This window comes from Oncorhynchus mykiss, chromosome Y (genome assembly GCF_013265735.2).
Source record: "Oncorhynchus mykiss isolate Arlee chromosome Y, USDA_OmykA_1.1, whole genome shotgun sequence".
Taxonomy (NCBI): domain Eukaryota; kingdom Metazoa; phylum Chordata; class Actinopteri; order Salmoniformes; family Salmonidae; genus Oncorhynchus; species Oncorhynchus mykiss.
In genome coordinates this window covers 34,097,222-34,123,363 of record NC_048593.1, presented here as the reverse complement: position 1 = coordinate 34,123,363, position 26,142 = coordinate 34,097,222, and the positions used below count along the sequence as shown (strand labels likewise).

The window sequence follows — 26,142 nt, the reverse complement described above, 5'->3', positions numbered from 1 at the left end:
TCTTACCTGACAGACATACTCCCTCCAGTTAGAGTGCAGACAGAGTGTTTAGTCCTGGGTCTTACCTGACAGACATACTCCCTCCAGTTAGAGTGCAGACAGAGTGTTTAGTCCTGGGTCTTACCTGACAGACATACTCCCTCCAGTTAGAGTGCAGACAGAGTGTTTAGTCCTGGGTCTTACCTGACAGACATACTCCCTCCAGTTAGAGTGCAGACAGAGTGTTAGTCCTGGGTCTTACCTGACAGACATACTCCCTCCAGTTAGAGTGCAGACAGAGTGTTTAGTCCTGGGTCTTACCTGACAGACATACTCCCTCCAGTTAGAGTGCAGACAGAGTGTTAGTCCTGGGTCTTACCTGACAGACATACTCCCTCCAGTTAGAGTGCAGACAGAGTGTTTAGTCCTGGGTCTTACCTGACAGACATACTCCCTCCAGTTAGAGTGCAGACAGAGTGTTAGTCCTGGGTCTTACCTGACAGACATACTCCCTCCAGTTAGAGTGCAGACAGTGTTTAGTCCTGGGTCTTACCTGACAGACATACTCCCTCCAGTTAGAGTGCAGACAGAGTGTTTAGTCCTGGGTCTTACCTGACAGACATACTCCCTCCAGTTAGAGTGCAGACAGAGTGTTTAGTCCTGGGTCTTACCTGACAGACATACTCCCTCCAGTTAGAGTGCAGACAGAGTGTTTAGTCCTGGGTCTTACCTGACAGACATACTCCCTCCAGTTAGAGTGCAGACAGAGTATTTAGTCCTGGGTCTTACCTGACAGACATACTCCCTCCAGTTAGAGTGCAGACAGAGTGTTTAGTCCTGGGTCTTACCTGACAGACATACTCCCTCCAGTTAGAGTGCAGACAGAGTGTTTAGTCCTGGGTCTTACCTGACAGACATACTCCCTCCAGTTAGAGTGCAGACAGAGTGTTTAGTCCTGGGTCTTACCTGACAGACATACTCCCTCCAGTTAGAGTGCAGACAGAGTGTTTAGTCCTGGGTCTTACCTGACAGACATACTCCCTCCAGTTAGAGTGCAGACAGAGTGTTTAGTCCTGGGTCTTACCTGGCAGACATACTGTGGGAGGCTGTGCCCAGAGCCCTTCTCCCCAGGACACACAGGCCAAAACACAGGGTGACCAGAGGAGAGTCTCTCTCGCTCTCCTCCACCGGCTACAACAGAAAACACACATGAAGCACGTTGTGTAGTTAGTCTGCTGATGACACTAACTACATATGGGAAGTAATGGTCAAATCAACATGTCACCTTTTCAACAGTAACATGACAAGGGACACTGACCGTCTGGCGTCTGCTGTTACAGTACTGGATCCAGTCCAGGTAGACCACACAGAAGGAGCTGGGGGTGACGCCAGAGGCCCTGTGGTCGTAGTCTTCGTCTATGTTCAGGTTGAAGGTCGGGTCACTGTCCACGTAGGCGGGGTCTAGGCAGGGCCGCAGCGCCTCCTGCACCATCTCATTGGCCAGCCACTCCTCCAGTTTAGGAGATCGACTGACGTAGTAGACAATGCTCTGTGGTAGAGGAAACACGTGTTACAGACCAGGCCACCTACTGTTCAAATAAACTGCTATTGGATCTCATGTTATAGTTAACTGTAAGATCAGTGTGGATCACACACCTTGACGTAGTAGGTGATGAGGATCTTGCGCAGGTCGAACACCTGCAGCATGGAGGCGGCGTTGTTGTCGCTGATGCTGTAGCCCTCCAGGACGTACTTGGTGGCAGCCACCTCCCAGGCCAGCCAGCGCTGGCCGAACGCTGCGTTAAAAGAGAGCATGTGAGGCAGGTGGCCCGGCTCACAGCAGCAGCAGCCCTCGTCCTCCTCCACCCCCTCGGTGATGGCCTCCACCTCCCGCTGCTGGCAGTAGGTACCTGGGGGAGAGACAGGGAGATGACAGGGAGAGAGAGACAGAGAGAGATATGAGAGAGACGGGGAGAGAGGCAGATATGAGAGAGACGAGGAGAGAGGCAGATATGAGAGAGACGGGGAGAGAGGCAGATATGAGAGAGACGGGGAGAGAGGCAGATATGAGAGAGACGGGGAGAGAGGCAGATATGAGAGAGACGGTGAGAGAGACAGATATGAGAGAGACAGGGAGAGATATGAGAGAGACAGGGAGAGATATGAGAGAGACGGGGAGAGAGGCAGATATGAGAGAGACGGGGAGAGAGGCAGATATGAGAGAGACGGGGAGAGAGGCAGATATGAGAGAGACGGGGAGAGAGGCAGATATGAGAGAGACGGGGAGAGAGGCAGATATAAGAGAGACGGGGAGAGAGGCAGATATGAGAGAGACGGGGAGAGAGGCAGATATAAGAGAGACGGGGAGAGAGGCAGATATAAGAGAGACGGGGAGAGAGGCAGATATGAGAGAGACGGGGAGAGAGGCAGATATGAGAGAGACGGGGAGAGTTGCAGATATGAGAGAGACGGGGAGAGAGGCAGATATGAGAGAGACGGGGAGAGAGGCAGATATAAGAGAGACGGGGAGAGAGGCAGATATGAGAGAGACGGGGAGAGAGGCAGATATGAGAGAGACGGGGAGAGAGGCAGATATGAGAGAGACGGGGAGAGAGGCAGATATAAGAGAGACGGGGAGAGAGGCAGATATGAGAGAGACGGGGAGAGAGGCAGATATAAGAGAGACGGGGAGAGAGGCAGATATAAGAGAGACGGGGAGAGAGGCAGATATGAGAGAGACGGGGAGAGAGGCAGATATGAGAGAGACGGGGAGAGTTGCAGATATGAGAGAGACGGGGAGAGAGGCAGATATGAGAGAGACGGGGAGAGAGGCAGATATGAGAGAGACGGGGAGAGAGGCAGATATGAGAGAGACGGGGAGAGAGGCAGATATGAGAGAGACAGATATGAGAGAGACAACAGAATGAAAAATAATAGCATTCAGACAAGTCCAAAACACTATCTCATGTTCAAACCATCAAAGCTTACTACACTGAACTCAGTTCCATACAAGTTCCTTCTACCCCAAACCCCTTCCCTCTCCCACCACCTCCCCCTCACTCCATGCTCACCCCTGAATTCCAGCCCCCTCAGCTGGAAGGTGACCAGGCCATTGCCGATCTCGATGATGTGCACCAGGGCATTGAGGTAGTCGGAGGCCAGGATGAAGCAGTCTCCTGTGGTGTAGTTTCCCCAGCGGCCCAGCAGCAGATCACCACACAGGCTGTGCTGTAAAGAGCGCGTCAGGTGTTCATAGAAGATAGAGTTCAGGTTGTTGTCATCAGCACCTGGAAGAGAGGAGAGGAGACCACAGGCATGAGAACAGAGTCCTTTTAAAGAATGAGGACTTGCGTTAGATGAGGGAAGGTTGTGGTAGTAGCAGCTGACCTGGGTTGCGGTCCAGCTGGGTGGCCAGTCGAGTGTTGGAGTGATCAACCCGCTTGGTGCTGGAAAGACAGACATGATGTTAACTGGGTGACAGAGGCTCTAGCAACTCCTATACTGTATTTATTATGGATCCCCATTTGCTGCTACTCTTCCTGGGGTCCAGCAAAATGAAGGCAGTTATACATTTTAAAAACATTACAACACATTCATAACAGATTTCACATGATATTAAGTGTGCGCCCTCAGGCCTCTACTCTACTACCACATATCTATAATACAAAATCCATGTGTACATGTGTGTATAGTGCGTATGTTATTGTGCATTTGTATGCATGTGTCTATTTTTGTGTTGCGTCACAGTCCCCGCTGCTCCATAAGGTGTATTTTTATCTGTTTTTTAAATCTAATTTAACTGCTGGCGTGTGTTACTTGGTGTGGAATAGAGTTCCTTGTAGTCATGGCTCTATGTAGTACTGTGCACCTCCCATAGTCTGTCCTGGGGACAGTAGAGACCTCTGGTGGCATGTCTTGTGGGGTATGCATGGGTGTGAGCTGTGTGCCAGTAGTTCAAACAGACAGCTCAACACGTTAATACATCTCACAAATACAAGTAGTGATGAACTCAATCTCTCCTCCACTTTGACATGCACATTATGACATGTATATTATTAATGTTAGCTCTCTGTGTACATCCAAGGGCCAGCCATGCTGTTCTGAGCCCATTGAAATGTTCCTAAGTCCTTGTGTCACCTGACCAGACGACTGAACAGTAGTCCAGGCATTACAAAACGAGGGCCTGTAGGACCTGCCTTGTTGATAGTGCTGTTAATAATGCAGAGCAGACTTCTCCCCATCTTAGATTGAAAAAAAGTCAGGGGCCTAGACAGCTGCCCTGGGGAATTCCTGATTCTACCTGGATTTTGTTGGAGAGGCTTCCATTAGACAGCTAAATCTTTATCCACATTATAGCAGGGGGTGTAAAGCCACAACACATACATTTTCCCGGAACAGATTATGATCGATAATGTCAAAAGCCAAACTGATGTCTAACAGCCGCCACAATCTTTTTTTTCTTCCCATCAGTCATCATTTGTCTTAGTGCCGTGCTTGTTGAATGTCCTTCCCTATTAGCGTGCTGAAAGTCTGTTGTCAATTTGTTTACTGTATAATAGCATTGTATAGCAAAAATAGCAAAAGTTTTGGTAACAGGCTGATTGGTCGGCTATTTGAGCCAGTTAAGGGGGATTTACTATTTTTATGTAGGGGAATAACTTTTGCTTCCCTCCAGGCCTGAGGGCACACACTTTCTATATTAGGCTTAAATTGGAAATATGGCAAATAGTAGTGGCAATATCGTCTGCTATTATCCTCAGTAATTTTCCATTTTTCCAGTTGTCAGACCCCAGTGGCTTGTCATTGTTGATGTGAAAAAAGGATAGTTGTCTCTCTTCCACAATTACTTTACGGAATTCAAAATACAATGCTTGTCTTTCATAATTCGGTCAGATATACTTGGAAGTGTAGTGTCAGCATTTGTTGTACTAGTCATGAGACAGGTGGCGGCTGTGTAAAAGGATAATGCAGTCAGCTAGCTATCACTGCAACAGATGGATATAGACATGGCATTAATCACCTTCATCTGGTTAACATTAACCTCTTAACTGCAAAAAAAACAACAGCCCATCAACTGCTGGTGTCCTGGACAATACCTACGTCTGCCTGAAGCTACATCTCTACATCTCCCTGACTCCTGGAAAAGGGAAGAACTCACTTGTAGTCTCTCTCCCAGAACTTGACAGGCCTGGTGTAGGAGGTGACAAACACAGCACTGCCCAGGACAGGGTTGAGGGGGGTGGAGAAGAGAGCAGAGAACACAGCCTGGACAAACAGCATGGCTGAGTCTGAGCAGAGGGGGTTAAGGAGTTCTGACAGACACCATTAACACACAGTGCAGCCAATGGACACAGCATTTACTGTTATTACACACTTTGTTTCACTGGCAAATGAGCAAGTGGTAGCGCAGAAAGACGACATCCTTGTTAAGTTCAAACAGTTTTCTACAGTGCCAGGGTAAAGGGATACGGGGCACAGCAAAGGGCTGGGCGAAGGCGTGGAAGGCGGAGCCCCAGGTGATCTGCCAGGGAGCGATGTAGGTGAGAACAAAACGAAGCTTGTAGAGCAGGTCCCAGAGCTATCAAGAGAAACCACACAATCCAATGTCAGCAATCAAGCACAGCCACAAATCAGTGCATTACAACTAAACACAGTTCGATATGTGCAGATGCTTTCATCTGGTTGAATGTGTGCTAAAACAAAGTCCCAGGGAGGAGTACGTGGAGCTAGGCGGTGACAGGTACCTTGCTGAAGAGGATAGACATGAGGTAATAGTCGAGCAGGAAGGTCTCTGAGAAGTGTGGGTAGTCGAAGAGGAAGAAGAGGGCGGTGAAGCACAGCGTGACGTACTGCAGGGACGGGGCGCAGAACGACAAGCGCAGCAGCTTCATCCCCGCCAGAGAGATGAACAGAGCACGGCCACTGGAGGAGGAGGGGACAGAGAGAGAGGGGACAGAGAGAGGGGAAGGGAGAGAGTGAGGGGAAGGGAGAGAGTGAGGGGAAGGGAGAGAGTGAGGGGAAGGGAGAGAGTGAGGGGAAGGGAGCGAGTGAGGGGAAGGGAGCGAGTGAGGGGAAGGGAGAGAGTGAGGGGAAGGGAGAGAGTGAGGGGAAGGGAGAGAGTGAGGGGAAGGGAGAGAGTGAGGGGAAGGGAGAGAGTGAGGGGAAGGGAGAGAGTGAGGGGAAGGGAGAGAGTGAGGGGGAGGGAGAGAGTGAGGGGAAGGGAGAGAGTGAGGGGAAGGGAGAGAGTGAGGGGAAGGGAGAGAGTGAGGGGAAGGGAGAGAGTGAGGGGAAGGGAGAGAGTGAGGGGAAGGGAGAGAGTGAGGGGAAGGGAGAGAGTGAGGGGAAGGGAGAGAGTGAGGGGAAGGGAGAGAGTGAGGGGAAGGGAGAGAGTGAGGGGAAGGGAGAGTGAGGGGAAGGGAGAGAGTGAGGGGAAGGGAGAGAGTGAGGGGGAGGGAGAGAGTGAGGGGAAGGGAGAGAGTGAGGGGAAGGGAGAGAGTGAGGGGAAGGGAGAGAGTGAGGGGAAGGGAGAGAGTGAGGGGAAGGGAGAGAGTGAGGGGAAGGGAGAGAGTGAGGGGAAGGGAGAGAGTGAGGGGGAGGGAGAGAGTGAGGGGGAGGGAGAGAGTGAGGGGAAGGGAGAGAGTGAGGGGAAGGGAGAGAGTGAGGGGAAGGGAGAGTGAGGGGAAGGGAGAGAGTGAGGGGAAGGGAGAGAGTGAGGACGGGAGACATTAAAATACATATGATGCAAATACAAAGTGTGTTCTCATTGAACTCTGATTAGACGGATGGATGAATGGGATGAGATTCCGAAGAGGAGGGTGTATGTATGTTGAGGAGGTTGGTAGGGGATGGCTGGGTTGCTTACTAGATGTCCAGTTTCATTGGGTTCTGGCTGACAAGCTGGGCTTCTGTAGTGAGGGAGTTGAGCACCACCGCCGGGTAGATTAAATACTTCTCCAAACACTGCAACCACGCATACAGCTTCTCAAACCACATCAGCTGGGCGGCATCTGGGAGGAACAGGGCACAGCAAAAAATATATGACAAACCTGAGGCCTTGACACAATTCTAACGGATGTGTGAGTGAGTTTAGAGGTGGGTGGATCACTACTCACCGCGGACCTCAAACTGGCTGTACTCTCGAGAACGGAGGACAGGGTGGGCCAGGCAGAACCAGGGCAGCTGCTTGCGGAGCTGAGGCAGCAGGTAGTGTGTGAGGAAGCCCACCCCCCCGGCCACCATGTACAGGATGTAACTTAGAGCAGGCTGGAGGGGAGATGAGGAACAGGAGGTCTCAGAGATCACACACTCACACTGCGGAGTGCCATAACCAATCAGAAGGACTCCCTCTATACATTGAAACATCCCATTTCTTCCATATCCGGTCGACCAGGTGTTGACTGACCTGCAGAGCGATGAAGACAGTGCTGGCACTGATGGCAAACGTGATGACAGCCATGAGGGGACACATGACAAGGTCAGAGTGGAACATCTCTTTCTGTAAAACACAGACAGAGAGACGGGCTTTAAAACCTCAGAACACCAACAGCAGGGAGGGATGTCTTGGTATGCATCCCAAATTGACCTTGGTCAATAGTAGTGCACTATATAGTGAATATGGAGCCATTTGGGACGCATCTTACCACAGAGTTGTGTAGTTTCTCAGGCAGGGGGTCTTTGATCTCCAGAGGAGGCTCCTCAGGGGTCCGACCCAGCAGATCAGGAAAGAACTTGGAGCGGACCAGAGACCTAGAGCAAAAAACATACAGGGAGATGTTGAACATGAGAGAAGAGGGATGGAGAGGTTGTTCAAATGACAGCTAGGATCTGGGAATGTTATCTACATGTACGACAAGGTACCACTAGGTATATTCAGGTAGTAGAGGTACACAGACCACAGGATGATGGGGTCGCTGCTTTGGCGGCTCAGGTGGTAGGAGAAGGCCAGGAGCAGACCACAGAACACAGAGAACACTACGGGCACATGGGGATGTTCCCAGGGAGCAATGATAGCACCAAGACAGAACCCATAGAGCAGCGCGGTCACCAACACACTGCGTAACAGGCTGTACATGGACGACAGGGGGCTGGTGGTGGCTGTGGAGAGGAACACACACACACACACCAAGGTCAACAGGCATCACTCAACAAATGACAGTATGTTGTGTGTAACTGTGAATTACAGCGAATGTTATGGACCCGTCTTACCCGTTCCCCCAAAAATGTGCATGTCGACCTGCTCCAGAAGACACATGAGGAAGGTGTTGACCTGAGGTACAAGCCCAAACAGGAAAATGATGGGGAAGCACAAGGTGAACACTGGGGGGAAAGAAAGAGATGGAGAAAGTGTGTGAGTGGGTCTGTTGGTCATAATACATCTGCAAAGGCGCACAGCAAGAAGAGTCTAACTCGGACTGACCTATGAGCACGTCCCTGGCACAGAGCAGGAAGTGAGCGGAGAAGAAGGTGACGCCGTAGAGGGAGAAGGGCTGCAGGTGGCCCGAGCGCCCAGCAAGGTCGAACACCCAGACGTGAGCACAGCACAGGCAGAAGTAGACGGGCCGACTGTACACGATGACCCAGTTATGGCCCTGATGGGTTAGACCAGACAGTCATCAGGTTGTGCCATCAAAACAAGAATCAACAATGGAACGTTTACAAACTGGATAATGACCAAGACAGATGTTTGGATGACATCTACCTACATGCATTGGGGAGGCTGCATCTGGTTGAACACTCTGAGGAAGGAGACCAAAGTGTCAGTTCAGACACTAACACATTACTTCACTTCAAGTTAACGCTAGTCTATAACAGTTTTAACAACTAAAATGCATCAGCAGTTGATGAATAGGACCAGATACCTGTATTAATAAAAAAAGGCAATAGGAATTGAATAGGGACTTGATTCCTTACGACTTGTGTTGCATACCTTTAGTAGTGAGTACTGACAGCTGGCGATGACCAGGCAGAACTGGAACACCCAAATGTCCCTGAAGAAACCCTGCAAGAGGAGCAGGAACCCCAGGAAGGCCACCATGCTGGCCAGAACCACCGCAAACACATTCTCCCCTACACCACGGTTCCTACAGGTGACACACAATGGAAGATACAGTAGGTGATTTATAATGTTTAGGGTTGGAAAATTCCAGTAACTTTACCAAATTCCGAAGTTTTGAAACCCTAACAATGTCTCTCCACAGTATAGACCTCTAACGGAACTATGGCTTTCTCCTCAATAACGATGACAAACATTGGGTGATTTTACCACTGAGATAAACTAGCTAGCTGCTGTGCCTCACCTGTCCAGTAGTGCCAGCAGAGCCAGACGGTCATAACGCACCCTCAGCCACTTGCCTGGCAGCACCCAGAAGCGGTAGTAGTGTTTGGGCTTGGCCTTCTCTTCGATCATCAGCGTGTTCTCCTGGGACTCATGCAGAGATTCATGGTCCAGGTCAAACTAGACACAGGGGCGGGGGTTTGAGACAAATATCATGAATATTCTACAAAAACCAAAGCCATATACAAGAAATGTCCAGCGGGTTGATTTGTTAAAAATACATGATACGCTGCTGAAACAAATTCTAACGGTGTCTCACCTCTGGCATATCTGACATCTCCAGGGGCACCCTGCGCACCTGCATGCCCTGCAGAACCACAGGCCTGGGCTGGAGCACTGTGAGCACCGGTGCCCCATCCTGGACATCATTGGAGGTGAAGCTGGAGGACTGGGACTGTCTTTCCCGCTCCCTAAGAGGAGAAAAAGAGGGAGGGGCAAAGACATATCAACATCCCTTTCAAACAAAGAGTCTGAGGCTCATCAGAGAGAGACACTTACACCACTGGGTCCTCATAACCGCCTCCTGCAGGTCCAAACGTGTACGATCTCTTCACTCCTGAAAAAACAAACAGCAATGAATGGAGAGCATTCACTACAGTGTAAACTGGTACAGAATCACCCCCGAAGGATCTAACTCTTCCCTTCCCTAAAGCTAGCCCCAGTCTAACATCACCACACACTCACCACCCTCATCATAGTAGTGTCTAACATCACCACACTCACCACCCTCGTCATAGTAGTGTCTAACATTACCACCCTCGTAATAGTAGTGTCTAACATCACCACCCTCGTAATAGTAGTGTCTAACACAACACTCACCACCCTCGTCATAGAAGTAGTGTCTGACATCAACACTCACCACCCTCATCATAGTAGTGTCTAACATCACCACTCTCGTCATAGTAGTGTCTAACATCACCACACTCACCACCCTCGTCATAGTAGTGTCTAACATCACCACCCTCGTCATAGAAGTAGTGTCTAACATCACAACACTCACCACTCTCGTCATAGTAGTGTCTAACATCACCACACTCACCACCCTCATCATAGTGTCTAACATCACCACCCTCGTAATAGTAGTGTCTAACATCACAACACTCACCACCCTCGTCATAGAAATAGTGTCTGACATCAACACTGACCACCCTCGTCATAGAAGTAGTATCTGACATCAACACTCACCACCCTCATCATAGTGTCTAACATCACCACCCTCGTCAAAGTAGTGTAACATCACAACACTCACCACCCTCGTCATAGAAGTAGTGCACAGCCCCCTCTGTGGTGTCGTCGAAGGTAGAGGCCTCGTGGACCCCAGCGCGGGGCAGCAGTAGTGAGGTGGCGAACTGTAAGGCAGATGGCAGGTTCCGGGTCCGTGAGTGTGAGGAGGTACGGGCACGCTGGAGGTCCTGGAGACTACAGGAAGACACAGGGGATGGCCTTTATGTAGCATGGACATACAGAGGTGATTGGCATAAGGGACATGGCTAGAGCGGATGGTGTGGAAGTGTTACACTAGACCAACCTGGGTGGGGAGCCCATGGTAGAGGGGGGTGGTGTGGGGTTGCTCCCCGCGTTGTGTCGCCTGCGGATGGCCTGGGTCCTCTTCACACTGCTCACTGAGTCCCGCTTGCCCCCCTCCTCTGGGGCCAGGGCTGAGGCAGCAGATACTCACATTAGTACCAGGATGTACATTTCAGTTGTTGAGTTCTAGAAATACCAACCTGGCCCTTATTAATCTAGTAAATACAGCAAACAATCAATCTTTCAATGACACTTGAGTCATTTAGCTGACGCTCTTATCCAGAGCAACTTACAGATAGTGCATTCATCTTAAGACCGTTAGGTGAGACAAACACATATCACAGTCGTAGTAAGTACATTTCTCCCCAATAAGGTTGGGAAAGCCAGTGCTATTAGGTAAATTAAAGTTGTGTTATTTGTTCATCTTTCTTTCCATCTTGAATGGGACTATCAGAGTAGGAGTGCTAATCTAGAATCAGTTTGGCCTTTTAGATTATAACGAAAGGACACGGGGGGGACCTGTTCCTAGATTAGCACTTTATGAATACAGGGCCAAAGTTAGTGTGAATAGTATGTGTCTCACCTCCCCCCACAGCTCCCTCCTCCACCAGTTCCCCGGCCCTCCAGCCCGTCTGGTTGCCAGCCCAGGAGCCTCCCAGAGAGTCCAGGCGATGGTGGTGAGTTCCAGGGAAGGCGTCTGTGTGGCTGGTCCGGGCCTCCAGGTCTGACTTGGAGATGGTGAGGGGTCGTGGGGCGGTGGTGGAGGTGGTCAGCATGGTGGAGGGCAGGACCACAGTGTTAGTGTGGCCCCCACCGGCCTCATCCATACTGAGCACCCTGGCATGAGTCTTAGCACTAGCCGTGCTGGCTGACCTCTGTGGCCTCTGGGAGAGGATGGGGCCAGACGTCTCGGACAACGTTCCTTCCCTGGGGATGGGCAGCTGGGTGGAGGGGGGAGAGTTCGTAACGCCAGTGTTAGCGAGGTCGGGGGAGTAGCATGAGGTAGAGGAGCTGGAATCATCGTCAGAGCTGTAGTGTCTCTGGGAGCCCACACTGGAGCCGTCATCCTCGTCACTGGAGTCCTCAAACAGGCTCTCGCTGTAGGTCTTAGCCCCCAGCCGACTGCGCACTGGGATGTAGTCTCTGTGCTGTCCGTGGTGCCTCCTGTAGGAGCCACAGTCAAAGCTGCTGCTTCCCCCTCCACCTCGCTTGCGAGGGGCTTTTCTGCAGCCAGGCTGGTGGCCAACACAACCACCACCAGTCCGCAGCAGCTTCAAGTCTTTGGGGCGCACCACCTGCTGGGCCTGCAGAAAGGGCTGCTCAGAGGGCAGGAAGGGGATAGAGGAGACAGGATGATCAGGTTCAGAAGACACTAGACCCAGGGCCAGCCCTGACGGCAACGTGTTAGCCTGCCGCGGAGGGGGGAGGGGGGGAACGGGGACCCTCCTGTCCAGATCACATGCCTCCGAGTGCCCACTACTGGAGGGAGACAAGTCCTGAAGGGAGGGGGGCTGTGTAATATCTGAGGGGACAGAGGGCAAATCTTCCCCTTCCACTATTGTCTTATCAAGCCCCTGGCCCAGAGAGAGCTCTTTGGAGGGGGAGCGCAGTAGTTCGCTGTCCGACAGATCATCAGTATCACTGCCCCCCTGCAGTACAGGCTCCTCTGCTGGCTCTAGGGTACTGGTGCCCAGGGCTGAGGCAGAGGTTGGCGCCCCGGAGTCTATGTTATGTGGCAGGCTGAGTGAAGGGCTCTCCAGCTGGGTGGAGTCAGTCTTCTCACTGCGGTAGCTGCTGACTGTGCTGAGGGTCTCACGGTCTGTGGTCACTCCGCCCCCGCTGAAGCAGCTGTCTGTGGAGCCGGCAGTCATGGCCACCCCACTGCGGCTGCCTGGGTGCTCTGTTCCCGGGGCGAAGGCCACAGGGTCAAGGCCCAGCCCAAGCAGATTCTCACTTAGCTCCTCACCCAGACTGCTCTTTATGAGAGGGCTGATGGGAGCATCCCCCAGGCTCTCTGACTCAGCAGAGGGGCCCAAGGGGGAGTAGGGCTCCTCAGGACTCTGCTGGGACAGCTGCTCCAGCACGCCCTTAATCTCCTCCAATTGGCCCTTCTCTCCTCCGTCTTCCTGACTGGAGGGGGATGGGGGGATGGAGATGCACATCCCAGGTTGGAAGCTACCAAATCCCCCTGCTATCCCTGTTCCCACTCCCCTTAGATCAGGGAACTCTCCCCCTACAGCAGCAGCCAAGCAGGACGGGACCATGTTGGCAACATCTGTAAGTGAAAGCCCAAACTTAGTACACACATGCAAAAGAAAAGACCAACATGGACAAAATATGAGATGTCTATTTGCAGTGTAATGCTTAATGCTTACGGATGGGGTCCTGGGAGCTGTGGCAGAAGATCTCCCGGCGAGCTGACGTGACAATCAAGTTGTTGCTGCATTGCTCTCGCATCAGATCCTTGATATCTGAGAAGAGAAGAAGTAGTCCCTAAATTAGACTGCTAACCATGTTTAACAAAAAAATTATCATCCGTCAGTCAGATCAGCTTTACCCAACCTCAACAGTGGGGTTAGAGTAGATATACGATACCCTTGGAGCCTCTACTGTCATCAAGCTGGGGCAAAAACTCCTGAGGAAACAAACATTTGTTAGATTAAGAATGAATATCATAGGAATATAAATCATTAGCATGGGAATACGGGGGTTCTAAGGTAACATATGCTATTATTTTAAGATGGTCATACCAAGGATCATTTAGATAATTGATTTTGAATTTCAAGACCCCTTAAGGTATAAAAAAGATATAATGTATACAAAATATTGGATGAAACACTAAACTTGGCATTACTGCTATTTGCCAATAGAAATGCATTGAATAACAGATTCACAGCATGGACCAACAGATTGTCCAAAAATAAATCTAAAGGAAGTTTGTTCTGAAGTGTTTGTCCTATATCTGAGAGAAATAAGAAAGATCAGGAAAAAAATGTTTTGTTATATTTATCCTTTATTTGGGCAATATATTATCTCCATATACTCTTCCATAAAACATGTTTGCTGGTACCAGGGACCTTCAGACGAGTCTTGTGAGTGTCAGAGCAAAATCGTGTTTGTCCACAGAGGGGTCATATTAGTGTGTAGGCCAAACAGTTTGGACGCTACATTTCAGGATGTCTCATGGTCTGACAAACACCGCTCTAGCTCTGCCACCTTCCACCGCAGGTGCAGAAGGGCGATATCAGCGTATTGAGACACAGCCCATGGAAAAAAAACATATATTCTCTAGCTTAAACAGACCGACTTTGATGGGGATTTTTTGTTATGTTCATTTGATGTCCACAGGGGCGCAGAAATTGTAGGGTAAGGGTTAAGAGAGAGTACGTTTGTGTGCTGTGTAAATGCAAGGCAGTTCTCACCGACACCTGGTTGAGTCCAAACAGAGAGTGCTGGGAGCTGCAGCGAACTGGAGGTGTTGAGTTGACCTTTCTGAACACAGTCATCTCCACACCAACATTGCTGTCCCTGAGAGGGGAGCATACATACCAGAATGAAAAAACACAAGACTCAAAATCTGTCCACAATCATGTGAAATAATAGCCCTCAAAGCATCAACACAAATGAGCCTCTTCACTCGGATGTACATAGAATAACATCGTTTTTTTAAACAAAGTTTGACAAAAAAATATTCCATTAGGATATGGACATTTCCGTCAGTACCTATGCTGGTTCCCATCGTGGCCTCCTGACCCATCATCCCCCTCTTCTAGCCGTGGGGCATTGGTTATGTGCGAGACCTGCCTCTTCTCCACCATCTCCCCCAGGTCGAACATGGCATGGAGGTGGAAGTTCACTGCCTTTATGGCTGTGAAGAAGGCTGCCACCACAGCACAGTAAACAGCTGCCACAACCAGGCTGGGGGGGAGAGACTGGACAGGATGACCAGAGGGGACAAGAAAGAGTGAGTCCAGAGATAGGAATATTAAGTAGGCTAGCTCTTGATATGGGTACAGAAACAACACCCTGTCCTCAATACCAGTAAAAGAACCATAACACAAACACTTCCCCTAGATAGGCAAGCACGTGGGAATATTGGACATATTACAGACCAGGAAGGACCACTTCACAAAGATTACAGACACGACAGCTTGAGGACATAACAGGCCTGGTTTCCAGGCAGCACTCTTCACTAGAGCAAATACTAACCCGTAGCAAATACTAACGCGTAGCAAATACTAATACTACTAGCAAACATTAAGGTAAAGAGAAGCAACATCAAGTGTGGAAGAAAATACGCTTTTGAATTAATGCTGAGGGGAAAACGGTACTCTCCTACTCTGTTCCACCTTGTTACCAACATGGTTCTGCTCCCCCGTTCTATGATAAAAACAGTTCTCATTTGATCTGAATAATGTCTGTCTGATATACATTTATTAGTGCAGTATGTAAAGTGCCTGATTAACTTGACATCCAGTTTAAAGAGAATTCCTAGAAAACAGGAATTCTTCCATCTTTAGAAATAACCAAATTGTCACCTCCATGAATCCTCACCATGTATAGCAGGAAAGGGAAGGCCAGGAGAAAGATCCAGAGGTACAGGTGGAAGCAGTTGGAGAATGTGCTCTGGTGGGGGTCCACATACCAGCCTCCTGTGATTGAAGCCCACACCCCCTGCCGCAGTATCTGAAGAGCTTGGGAACCCATCGTCCCCTTAAGAGCAGCCAACCCAGGGTTGCAAGGCTTCCTCTAAGGTTGGAGCTCCTAATGGCACAGTTGTAGCCACGTAGCAGGGTGGCTACAAGGGCACTTCCATTGAGGATAACAAGTTAATAACACAGTTCTCTTCCCTTTCTGGTTTATAATCCTTAGTGTATCTCAAGGGAGTCCGTGCATGCTCTTTTTCAGGGATGTGCTGCTTTGCGTTGCAGTTCTTGCAAAAAAGTAATCCCTGCTTTGTTATCTGGAGATTGACATTTTGGCACACTGGTGGTGACCCACTGACTAAATAACAACATTCATTTGGAAGAAAAATCACAACTGATTTGGTTGGTTTCTTCACACATTTCAAGTTGCACTTCAGTAAATGTAAAGTGGTTTCTGATAACATCGTTTAAAGCAAGACGCTGTAGTACACCTGTCTAACGTCACAGAGAATCTTAATAATGCTCCTCATCTCCTACTCACTTGGAGCTGTAACTGTGTTGGACTGTTCCAACTTCAGTGGCCAAGTGTAAATTCTTCAGATATGTATTGGGAGTGCTCAACCTCATGAGATCTGAATCTTTATGCATCCTGATAGATTTTCAAAATAAACATCTGCAAAAATACTCCATAGATATGTATACTAGCAACTAACATAATCTGTCTGAATATGCCAATGCAGAAAGGTAGTTACCAATTAGTTAGGTCTATTAACTTGTTATAAACCAGCTAAGTTCGATAGAATCTTATTTTTCATGAATCCCTCTGTATAGTTTCAAGGCCAACCCTACTTCAACTATCCTGTCACCTAATTAGTGATTGATAGACAATCTAACGTAACGTTACTGTTTTCTACAGTTAGCTGGCTGGCTAGGTCATGCTAGCTAGCAGTTGTCTACATGTTATTCTAGCTAGCCATCACAATTTCCATCAGACGTTATTTGCCAACCAATGCACTTCACCAGCAGACACAAATTAGAAAACTAACGTTACTTATCTAGCTGATTTGTCAACAGAAAAACGTGTCAGTTTGTATCTTATAAATCATCTACGTTAGTTAACTAGCTATAGTTATTTGGCTATCTGCGAACCATTGCTACTTAACCAATTTAACGTTTGCTAGCTACTTAACGTTATGCTTCCAAAACAAGACAAACGTGTAATTTCGAGATAAAACTTATAAACACATTATACATGTGTTGGATTAAACCAAATCAGTTTTGGTAGCAATCGCACCAAGAAAGATCCCCACTAACGTTACGAACAGAAACGGGCTACTAGTACTTCAGTTTACAAACAGGAACGCTCGATTAGCATGCTAGCTAGGCCACATAAAAATAAAACAGCCAACGCTATCTATCAGAATTGGGGCGGAGTGTGGCTGGATAGCAAGCTAAAAAAAAGTTAGTAAGATATCGTGATAGCTATATTAAAATTGTTTGTAAACTATTCTAAATCCAATGCTGCCCAGATTTGCCTCTTCTCTTCAGTGTTGAGCAGTTTTGTATCCCTTCGCTAAAGAATCTATGCTTTTTCCTTTTTCCCACCGCGGGTTGCTAGCTTACCACAGTTGGCTAACAATATTGTTTTTCAGATGATTATGGTCTTTCTTCTTTTGAAAGACACAGTGAATATATATTTGTTGGTTAAGAGAAACGGGCAGTTGGTACATATTTGCGTCATTTCCCTTATCATGTGTCCACTGGTTAGCTAGCTTAAAAAAATGTCCTCCTCGTTAGCGCGACTGCTACAATCACTCGCTTATCCACACCCGAAGCAAAAAAAAACAACATCCCACAGTCAAAGATGGTGGATAAATGAAGATAGTTCACTCAGGTCGTTTACCATTAAAAAATGTTAAGTTCCGGTCTACCTAACGGGGTGGGTCTCATGTAGATAAGAGGGTCGCCCCAAGAGGGAAGTTTTATTGGCATTCACTAATTGGAAGTAGATTGGGAAAAGGCATGGTTAATACATTAAAGGTTTTGTATACCAAACAAGGTTAGAGGTCCATCATTCTGAAGGGATTTCATATTAATATACATATATATCCAACAAAGGCCTTTATTACGAAGTTCACAGGTGTGGATGAGAATGGCTCTTTTTGAGGTAATAAATCTGAGTGTCACCTTTTTTATGAATGTAATGTAATATCCAAATGTTGGGATGATCTTGTTGTATATTTCTCGAACAAGTCTATTTATAACTTTACCTAGCAAAAAAAAAAAAAACAATAACATTTTGATAACAATAATAAGTCAGATTTTATTGTGAATGTCTTGATACTAATGAGTAATTTCACAAGTGTACATTTTTAAAGAAGACCCTCAGATTTCAAGCCTTAATGTAATAATAATAATTAATTAAACTTCTATAGTGTGCGTGAACGTTTAGCTTGATTAAATTCCCTCAAATTACATAGTAAAATAATCTGTACAGTAGAATATTATAATGCAAATGTTGATGATGAAATGTGATCTGTCATCTCTTTTCCTTGTTCTGTTATTAATGCTATTTATGTGTATCGTGGATTTTGATATATTTATTCTTGCCTGATTTGTATATTATTGCTTTTCAACAACAATAAAGGTCTGGAAGCTCTGGAAGTTATTGGCAAAAGGTTATTGTTGATTTATTCTCACATGACTGAGCTGTGAACACACACATAGACCACGTATAGGCTTTATATCTATGACTGAGCACATGACGCATTTAATTCTGAGGTGATATTCACAGGAAAATAATAGTATATAGAATGCAAATAGAATGCTGGTCCTTTCATCCCCATTTGCCTTTCCCCTGTTCTGTGACTATACCTTTGAAATAGACATACTAGGATTCCTGTGTTACAGTGAGCCCTGCAACGTGTGCCTGAATATCATGGGCAATGTTGTTAGTTGATTTAGGACGTTATATCGACAGTAAATTGATCTGATGGTTCTCTGAAATATATTCTGTAGTGTCTGTACAATTGCAGCAAAATGTAAAAATGAGGTATCAATGCATTGATCATGGTTATGTTAGAACATAACTGATTAGGTGGAGATAGATAAAGGGTCAACTGAGATTGTCTTTACTGGGAAGCCTCACTTCAAGAAGTAGACAATAGATTGGAGCAGACTGGCAAACATGCCATCTAGTGAGAGACTAATGAGAGACGATGAACCTACAGTTTTGGGCTGCAGATGGCACTGTTCCCATTCCAATATGCCACTGGCTGTGATGTGTATCTAGACATAAAGCAGGCTCAACTAGTCCTGTAATGTGTATTATGTGCTGATTGATTACATCCTGAGAAGCAGGGATAATGGATCCACTCCCAAACCATTCATATTTTTAATGCAATCAGAGAAACTTCAGTAGGTTGCCCTCTTCCAACCCTATAGTCCTGAGCCTGAAAGTCAGATGCAATGGCTTATATCTGTTAGTTTGTAAAGACTAGAGAGTTATATTTTAAAGTTTAAAGGTAAAATGGTCTTGTAACTAACCTGCTGGTCACCTTGCTAGTCACTCTGCCCACTGCCTGCTAGTCACCCTGCCCGATAGTCACCCTGCTAATAACCCTGATATTTCAACCTGCCTGCTAGCCACCCTGCTAGTCACCCTGCCCGCTAGTCACCCTGCCTGCTAGTCATCTGCTAGTCTCCCTGCTAGTAACCCACCCTTCCCGCTAGCCACCCTGCTAGTCACCCTAATAGTCACCCTGCCCGATAGCCACCCTGCTAGTCACCCTGCCCGCTAGTCACCTTGTCTGCTAGTCACCCTGCCCGCTAGTCACCTTGTCTGCTAGTCACCCTGCTAGTCACCCACCCATCCAGCTAGTCACCCTGCTGAGGGGCCCCATTTAATTTTTTACTTTAGTTTATTTCGTAAATATTTTCTTAACTCCATTTCCTGAACTGCATTGTTGGTTAAGGGCTTGTAAGTAAGCATTTCATGGTAATGTCTACCTGTTGTAATCGGCTCATGTGACAAATAACATTTGATTTGATTTGATTATTCCCTCATAAGCTGACGGCAGTTTATGTAATGACTCAACACAACCTTACTTGACACGGGATGTTACATTGTCATGTGACAGTTCAGTTTAGCTAGTTTGATAGACAAATTAGATTGCCTCTACCGTTATTCACTTACTTCTGCCTCAGTGTCTTTAGATATCTTTGTCAGATGTTACTTTGGAATACTGAAGTACAATTACAAGCATTTCAAGGCTTTTATTGACAATTACATGAAGTTGATGCAAAGAGTCAATATTTGCAGTGTTGACCCTTCTTTTTCAAGACCTCTGCAATCCGCACTGGCATGCTGTCAATTTACTTCTGGGCCACATCCTGACTGATGGCAGCCATTCTTGCATAATCAATGTTTGGAGTTTGTCAGAATTTGTGGGTTTTTGTTTGTCCACCCGCCTCTTGAGGATTGACCACAAGTTCTCAATGGAATTAAGGTCTGGGGAGTTTCCTGGCCATGGACCCAACATATCAATGTTTTGTTCCCCGAACCACTTAGTTATCCCTTTTGCCTTATGGCAAGGTGCTCCATCATGCTGGAAAAGGCATTGTTCGTCACCAAACTGTTCCTGGATTGTTGGGAGAAGTTGCTCTCTGAGGATGTGTTGGTACCATTCTTTATTCATGGCTGTGTTCTTAGGCAAAATTGTGAGTGAGCCCACTCCCTTGGCTGAGAAGCAACCCTACACATGAATGGTCTCAGGATGCTTTACTGTTGACATGACACAGGACTGATTGTAGCGCTGATTGGAGATGCCCCAAACAATCAGAAAGGGGATTCATCAGAAAAAATGACTTTACCCCAGTCCTCAGCAGTCCAATCCCTGTACCTTTTGCAGAATATCAGTCTGTCCCTGATGTTTTTCCTGGAGAGAAGTGGCTTCTTTGCTGCCCTTCTTGACACCAGGCCATCCTCCAAAAGTCTTTGCCTCACTGTGTGTGCAGATGCACTCACACCTGCCTGCTGCCATTCCTGAGCAAGCTCTGTACTGGTGGTGCCCCGATCCAGCAGCTGAATCAACTTTAGGAGACGTTCCTGGCACTTGCTGGACTTTCTTGGGCGCCCTAAACCCTTCTTTACAACAATTGAACCGCTCTCCTTGAAGTTCTTGATGATCCGATAAATGGTTGATTTAGGTGCACTCTTACTGGCAGCAATATCCTTGCCTGTGAAGCCCTTTTTGTGCAAAGCAATGATGATGGCACGTGTTTCATTGCAGGTAACCATGGTTGACAGAGGAAGAACAATGATTCCAAGCACCACCCTCCTTTTGAAGCTTCCAGTCTGTTATTCGAACTCAATCAGCATGACAGAGTGATCTCCAGCCTTGTCCTCGTCAACACTCACACCTGTGTTAACGAGAGAATCACTGACATGATATCAGCTGGTCCTTTTGTGGCAGGGATGAAATGCAGTGTAAATGTTTTTTGGGGGATTCAGTTCATTTGCATGGCAAAGAGGGACTTTGCAATTAATTGCAATTCATCTGATCACTCTTCATAACATTCTGGAGTATATGCAAATTGCCATCATACAAACTGAGGCAGCAGACTTTGTGAAAATTAATATTTGTGTCATTCTCAAAACTTTTGGCCACGACTCTACATATATATACGTACGTGTATGATCCATTCATACCAATGTTTACTTTAAAGGGGCAGTGCTGTTACAAACATGATTTTTCTGCTTATTTCATGATATTTTCATACTTTGAGGTAACACTCTAAAGTAGTGAAAATAATGATAATACCACTTATGTGAAAGAGCTGTTTGAAAAAAGAAGCCATTTTCAGGTGGGATGGAACTTTTGGCCAACATCATGATGTCACAATGTGATCTGATTATAATAGACCAGCAGATGCTGTGTATTTAAATATCTTCACATTTGTTTCCTAAAGGTCGAAAATATACAGATTAAGACAATGTCATCACAAATCCCATTGTTGCAAAGAATGATGAGATCTCCCGAGTGGTGCAGTGGTCTAAGGCACTGCATCGCAGTGCTAGCTGTGCCACTAGAGATTTGCGGAGATGTCCTTGTCCCATCGCACACTAGCGACTTCTGTGACGGGTTGGGCGCAGTGCACGCTGACACGGTTGCCAGGTGATTCCTCCAACACATTGGTGCGGCTGGCTTCCGGGTTAAGTGGGCATTGTGTCAAGAAGCTGTGCGGCTTGGTTGGGTTGTGTTTCGGAGGACGCATGGCTCTCGACCTTCGCCTCCCCCGAGTCTGTACGGGAGTTGCAGGGATGAGACAAGACTGTAACTATCAATTGGATACCACGAAATCGGTGACAAAAAGGGGTAAAAAAAATAATTATAATAAAAAGAATGATGGGATATTATAATCCCCTCCTGTCTCAGCCTCCAGTATCTATGCTGCAATATTTTGTGTCATGGGGCTAAGGTCAGTCTGTTATACCTGGTGTAATTTGTCATGTTTTTATTTTAGTTGGTCAGGGCGTGAGTTGGGGTCGGCATTCTATGTTGTTTTTCTTCTGTTTTCTTCGCCTCCCCCGAGTCTGTACGGGAGTTGCAGGGATGAGACAAGACTGTAACTATCAATTGGATACCACGAAATCGGTGACAAAAAGGGGTAAAAAAAATAATTATAATAAAAAGAATGATGGGATATTATAATCCCCTCCTGTCTCAGCCTCCAGTATCTATGCTGCAATATTTTGTGTCATGGGGCTAAGGTCAGTCTGTTATACCTGGTGTAATTTGTCATGTTTTTATTTTAGTTGGTCAGGGCGTGAGTTGGGGTCGGCATTCTATGTTGTTTTTCTATGTTTTCTTCTGTTGTTATATTTCTATGTGTTTGGCCTAGTATGGTTCTCAATCAGAGGCAGGTGTCAGTCGTTGTCTCTGATTGGGAGCCATATTTAGGTAGCCTGTTTTCTATTGTGTTTTGTGGGTGGTTGTATCCTGTGTTAGTGTTTTTGCCATATGGGACTGTTTCGGTTGTATTTTTGTTCAGTTGATTTATTAAATATATCATTATGGACACTTACCACGCTGCACATTGATCTGATCCTTGCTACTCCTCCTCTGAAGAAGAGGAATTCCGTTACAGTAATTCTCCTGTCTGATCCGGTGTCCTGTGTGAATTTAAGTATGCTCCCCCTAATTATCTCTTTCTCCATCTCCCTCTCGGAGGACCTGAGTCCTAGGACCATGCCTCAGGACTACCTGGCCTGATGACTCCGCTGTCCCCAGTCCACCTGGTCGAGCTGCTACTCCAGTTTCAACTGTTCTTCCTGACCTGTTCACCGGACTTGCTACCTTGTCCCAGACCTGCTGTTTTCTACTCTCTCTCTACCTCACCTGCTGTCGTGAACACTGAATAATCGGCTCTGAAAAGCCAACTGACATTTACGCCTGAGGTACTGCCATGTTGCACCCTTTACAACCACTATGATTATTATTTGACCCTGTTGGTCATCTATGAACATTGTAATATCTTGGTCATGTAGTGTTATAATCCCTACCTGGCACAGGCAGAAGAGGACTGGCCACCCCTCAGAGCCTGGTTGCTCTCTAGGTTCCTTCCTAGGTTCTGGCCTTTCTAGGGAGTTTTTCCGAGCCACCGTGCTTCTACAACTGCATTGCGTGCTGTTTGGGGTTTTAGGCTGGGTTTCTGTACAACACTTTGATATCAGCTGATGTAAGAAGGGCTTTCTAAATACATTTGACTGATTGACTTTTGTCGTCTTCATCCTTGGGTGTTCGTAAATTGCATCCAGTGTGTCAGTGCGCTCTGGGTCATTAGTGAATTCAGAGCGTTGTCAGATTGTCCTTTTGTAAAATCAGAGAACACACTAGACACTCTGGTGGAGGAGTAGGGTTAAACCAAGCACTCAAGCTAACTGGCTAAAGTTTGCTAGCTACTTCCAGACACAAATGAAAACACCTCACTCTGACCATTTTTCTCACCCTAACAGAGTTGGTTAGGCTGTTTTCATGTTATCCAGACCGTTGGTGACTAACTGTGCTGCTGGAAACAATTTAGTAAAACACTTTTTGCCTACGTTCATGGACACTACTCATATTCAAACGGGTGTTGTGCATTTGTAAATACATCAGTTATTCTGCGCTCAGGCACACTCAGATGAAGTGCTCTGAAATCAGAGGAGATAGTCAGAGTGAATTTACAAACGCACCCTTAAACACCCACACGATCACACTGAGCATTTCAAGGGCCAAAGGAGTTATTTTCATGAAGTATTAGACATACAATGATTTAAAGACTGCACGGGGGCTTTAAGTCAAGTTTGTCATATGCAGAGAATACACATGGTACACAGTACAATCAAATGGGTACTTGCAGGTTCACTCTAGGAAATACTGCATTCTCAGAATAGGCCTAAAGACGACACATTATTTTTCAAGTCTATTCTTTGCTTAAATACCACAGCTATTATTTTTTTAAAGAACATGTTCACAGAGCCCTATTCTTGGTGAATTATACATATACAGTACATGCCATAAATACAGATTTTGTTAAAATTATAGTTTTTTGTTTTTGTGTATTTCATTTTTTTTTTTAAATGTAACCTTTTATTTAACTAGGCAAGTCGGTTAAGAACAAATTCTTATTTACAATGACGGCCTACACCGGCCAGACTCGGATGACGCTCGGCCAATTGTGCACCGCCCTATGGGACTCCCAATCATGGCCGGTTGTGATAGTCTTGATAAAGATACATGACATAGATACAAATACATGACATAGATACATTACATAGATACATTACATATGTAAAAACTATTGGTCACTGAACCCGGAGAAATGACAGACCATGTAAACAACTGTTGGTCACTAAATCCGTCTAGAAGGACCATGTAAAAACGGTTCTATCACCCGCTATATATTTATAACTGATTGGCGTGGTTCTGTCCTCTATAGGGCTGTCCAGTTAAAACACAATGTTGAGTCCCATCACTGTACTCTTGATAGTCACCACCACACACACACACAGACACATGTGTTTCCATTTGAGGATGTTGATATGATTGTGGTGATCTGAATGATTTGGAATCTTATTGTTGTGCCAAACACTCCCCTAACCTGGACGATACTAGGCCAATTGTGCGCTGCCCTATGGGACTCTCGGTCATGGTCGGTTGTGACACAGCCTGGGAACCGGGGTCTGTAGTGATGCCTCAAGTGCCTTAGAACGCTGCACCACTCGGGAGGTCCACTTCTAAAATTTTACTCTAAAGTTGGTCGATGACCTTGTAGACAGAAGGCCCTGGTCAAAAGTGATGAACTATGTAGGGAATAGAGTGCCTTTTGGGAGGAAAACTTGATCAGTTCTTCCGATTTATTTGAAGTAGTAAACCAAATGACTTCTTAATCACTGGTTTAGAGCACATGCAGTGCATCAGTGTGATGCTTTATTTGTGCTTCCCATGACTGTGTTTTATATTTTAATTGTATTCAGACCCCTTGACTTGTTTCACATTATACCCTTATTCTAAAATTGATAAAATAGTCCCCCCCCCCCATCAATCTACACACAATACCCCATAATGACAAAGCAAAAACAGGTTTTTATACATTTTTGCAAACAGGATGCACCTGAGCTCAATTTCGAGTCTCATAGCAAAAGGTCTAAATAATTATGTAAATGTGTTTTTTAATAATTTAGGTTTAAAATTTTAATAAATGTGCAAACATTTATTAAAACCTGTTTTCACTTAGTAATAATGGGGTGTGTAGATTGATGAGGGGGAAAAAAAATATTTAATACATTTTAGAATAAGGCTGTAATGTAACAAAATATAGAAAAATCAAGGTGGCTGAATACTTTCCGAATGTACTGTATTCAAAAATTAACAACTCAAATAAATGAATTAAATGCAATGACTCAAATTACTTAAAATGCTAAATGCTATCTAAACCTCCCAAAAAATAATTATGATGGCAAAAGATATAATAAATAGTACTGTTATGGAAAAACAAGTTAGAACTAATGTATGCTAAATAACATTCTGCAGTGATATCCAACAACAACAACAAAAAGTGAAGGAAACAGCAGGAATAGCGCTGTGACGGGTTCGTAAACACGGAAATCTATTATTTGTTTCTTTGCTTTTTACATAACCCAACAATAGTTTTTCCTTGAAAAATAAATTGGTATGTATTAATGAAAATATTGATATACTTTGCTCACATGCAGAACCCTCAAGCATGATCTTTTACCTCTTATTTTTGTTACACGTGTAACATTTAGAACACACATGTAACATTATACTACACATGTAACATTTATACTACAATGTAACATTTAGAACACACATGTAACATTTACACTACACATGTAACATTTAGAACACACATGTAACATTTAGACTGCACATGTAACATTTAGACTGGCCCATTGCCAGTCCATTGCCAGTGGGCAATGGGCCAGGCTGAGGACGGGGTTTAGTAGCCTAGGTACAGGGTTTGAATGGTTAATGGTTGAGGGTTTTGTACACATATCTTGTGTTGTTTGGTCACAGCATCGATGGGTAGAATATCTTCACTATGTACCGTACATCAGAAGAAAAGTATGATTTGTATGCTCTTTAAGTG

General features: G+C 46.1%; 1 protein-coding gene across 1 annotated transcript in view; it reads right to left on the bottom strand.

The window, feature by feature from the left end:
* The window catches only part of LOC110510125 (pecanex-like protein 3), a 29,633-nt gene extending 12,190 nt beyond the window's left edge, over positions 1-17,443 (bottom strand). Inside the window, exons 1-28 of the mRNA XM_036968107.1 lie at positions 15,395-17,443; positions 14,564-14,772; positions 14,263-14,368; positions 13,436-13,475; positions 13,216-13,311; positions 11,424-13,115; positions 10,842-10,971; positions 10,563-10,732; positions 9,812-9,869; positions 9,573-9,723; positions 9,276-9,433; positions 8,906-9,059; positions 8,682-8,714; positions 8,396-8,567; positions 8,185-8,295; positions 7,872-8,073; positions 7,620-7,725; positions 7,382-7,474; positions 7,092-7,242; positions 6,842-6,986; positions 5,724-5,901; positions 5,449-5,557; positions 5,138-5,267; positions 3,367-3,425; positions 3,051-3,266; positions 1,636-1,889; positions 1,298-1,528; positions 1,064-1,170 (exon numbers count right to left, since the gene is read on the bottom strand). Coding sequence (XP_036824002.1) covers positions 1,064-1,170; positions 1,298-1,528; positions 1,636-1,889; positions 3,051-3,266; positions 3,367-3,425; positions 5,138-5,267; positions 5,449-5,557; positions 5,724-5,901; positions 6,842-6,986; positions 7,092-7,242; positions 7,382-7,474; positions 7,620-7,725; positions 7,872-8,073; positions 8,185-8,295; positions 8,396-8,567; positions 8,682-8,714; positions 8,906-9,059; positions 9,276-9,433; positions 9,573-9,723; positions 9,812-9,869; positions 10,563-10,732; positions 10,842-10,971; positions 11,424-13,115; positions 13,216-13,311; positions 13,436-13,475; positions 14,263-14,368; positions 14,564-14,772; positions 15,395-15,547 — 5,414 coding nt within the window. The 5' untranslated portion in view covers positions 15,548-17,443. The remainder of the gene's footprint in view (positions 1-1,063; positions 1,171-1,297; positions 1,529-1,635; positions 1,890-3,050; positions 3,267-3,366; positions 3,426-5,137; positions 5,268-5,448; positions 5,558-5,723; positions 5,902-6,841; positions 6,987-7,091; positions 7,243-7,381; positions 7,475-7,619; positions 7,726-7,871; positions 8,074-8,184; positions 8,296-8,395; positions 8,568-8,681; positions 8,715-8,905; positions 9,060-9,275; positions 9,434-9,572; positions 9,724-9,811; positions 9,870-10,562; positions 10,733-10,841; positions 10,972-11,423; positions 13,116-13,215; positions 13,312-13,435; positions 13,476-14,262; positions 14,369-14,563; positions 14,773-15,394) is intronic.
* Between the last annotated feature and the right edge of the window lie 8,699 nt (positions 17,444-26,142).